The sequence below is a fragment of the Macrobrachium rosenbergii genome, chromosome 5 (assembly GCF_040412425.1).
Source record: "Macrobrachium rosenbergii isolate ZJJX-2024 chromosome 5, ASM4041242v1, whole genome shotgun sequence".
In the NCBI taxonomy this organism is placed as follows: Eukaryota; Metazoa; Arthropoda; class Malacostraca; order Decapoda; family Palaemonidae; genus Macrobrachium; species Macrobrachium rosenbergii.
Window position 1 is genome coordinate 4,886,539 of NC_089745.1, and position 2,044 is coordinate 4,888,582.

The window sequence follows — 2,044 nt, forward strand, 5'->3', positions numbered from 1 at the left end:
AAACAAGTTTTTTGTGGGGTTATTTCCGTAGCTAATTTTTTATATATATGTTGGTCTTTTATTTTTCAGTTCATTCATACCAAATTTTTTCTCTACATTTATTTATAAATTTCTTTTTTAGGTCAAATACTGTTTGTTTCATATTGTTAGACTTAAGATCTTTTTATACTCAGTTTTTGCCATTTATATTTTTTTTTAGATATTTCATAATTCTTTTAATACCTTTTTTTATATCAGTATTATTCATTAGGCCTTTTAATTATTACCATTTATATTTGTATTTCAGTATTATTCATCACACTTTTTTTTTAATGATCTTAGGTACCTTTGAAAAAAAAAATCCTTAAGTACTATAAAATAAAATAAGGGTGAAGGAAAAGTATGTATACGTTCAAATGATTTTTATTTATATATATCTCTCTGGTAATGATGATGAAGTATATGGACGGGTGATTATATTATAAAAAAAATGAGATAATCTGAATAATATCACAGTGGGAATTATCACAACGCCTGGAGGCTATCACAGCAGATCCCCCCCGGGGGCGGGGCTATCACAGAAGACAGGGAGACAGCTCTTCCTCATTGGCGGCTCGTCCGTGACGTAACGGTCCTTGGGCGTGTTCCTGCGACGGCTCTGCGTCGCGGGGAGACGAACGATTGGGCGGAAGGCACTGCTCCTATGGTTGAACTCACAGATGAATGGTTACCAAGGGCGCCACATGGGACCGGAGGGCGCAGCTATGGTGAGGAGACCCTGGGGGCGTGGTGATGGCGAGTTGCCGCTGCTGGGGGCGGGGGCTTTGCTGGAGGTGCTGCTAGCTGGGGACGTGCTGCTCCTGCTGGAGGTGGAGGGAACTGGGGAAATATCCGAAGCAGAGGAATACCCACTGGATGCTGACGAAAGGGCGGGGGAGGGTTCGGCCTGGGGGACGAGGATGGTCAGGGGCGCTCTCTTCTCGTAGTTGGTGAGGGAGAGCCCTAGGTGGGTCATGAGCTTGGTGCCAAGGGTGACGTCGACGCCCTGGACGGAGGCCAGGCACCGGGAGACTTCGGAGGCGCAGCGGCTGTACCCCTCGCGGAACTTGTCCTGATCTGAAGGGATGGGGCGGATGGCGAGCTGGTTGCGCCGCTGGAGCTTCTTCAGGTGGGTCACTGTCAGCTCCAAAACGTCGGCCTTCTCCAGCTTGGCGATGGACTCGCCCTCGGCCTGGAGGGCGGCGATCATCAGGTCCTTGAGTTCGTCGAGGCACTTGTTGATGCGCGCCCTCCGCTTCCTCTCGAGCATGGGCTTCATCACCTTCCTGTACTGGTAAGTGCGGGACACGGGCTCCAGTTCACAAGCCATTTTGACGGATAAACACTCGTTGTTGTCGTTGGACTTCGTAAAAAAAATATCGCTTTCACTTCGAGACAGTATCTCTCTCTCTCTCTGATGGCAGCTTCGACGTCAGCCTAGTGTTTGCGCTACCGAAGGAGGAGGAGTGGTGGTACGAGGGTCTAACCTCGACGAGTATCGGAATGAGTATGCTGTCATCCGCGGCGGTCGGGCTGGCTTTTATAGCCGAGGGTCGAGGATGGGGGCGGGGCTTGCGAGCGTGAGAACGAGCTACTCGTACGCGTTCCCACACACACACCACCTGCCCCGTAGCAGCTGCTGCCGCTGAGGCTGCCGCTTGCTGCTGCTGCTGGTCCTGCGCCCCGCCGCCGCCGCCGCCGCCGCCGCCGCTCGCCAGCGATCGCCACATCCTATATAAAACCTCACGCCCGCCCGCCCGCCCACCCGCTCGCTTTAACGTTGCATGTCCCCATTATCTTGCTCGAAAGGACGAAACGATCTCATTGCGTCGTTCGCATATAAATATAATAATGAACGTTCGAGTGAATGCGCTTTAAACTCGCTCCTGTCCCGGTTCTACAATGCATAACATTTAAAAACCTATAAATCCGTATGAATGGTTTTAATAACCCATGATTTATAGCTATTTTCATATTAAAACCAAATACCTTAAAATATTATAAATACGCATCACAAAGAAAACAG

The 2,044-nt window shown here is 49.2% G+C and overlaps 1 protein-coding gene across 1 annotated transcript; it reads right to left on the bottom strand.

Moving 5' to 3' along the window:
• Positions 1-386: 386 nt before the first annotated feature.
• On the bottom strand, positions 387-1,658 carry LOC136838458 (enhancer of split m7 protein-like). The gene has a single exon (XM_067103400.1). The coding sequence runs from the start codon at positions 1,346-1,348 to the stop codon at positions 707-709; it is 642 nt and encodes a 213-aa protein (XP_066959501.1). The 5' UTR covers positions 1,349-1,658; the 3' UTR covers positions 387-706.
• Positions 1,659-2,044: the final 386 nt, after the last annotated feature.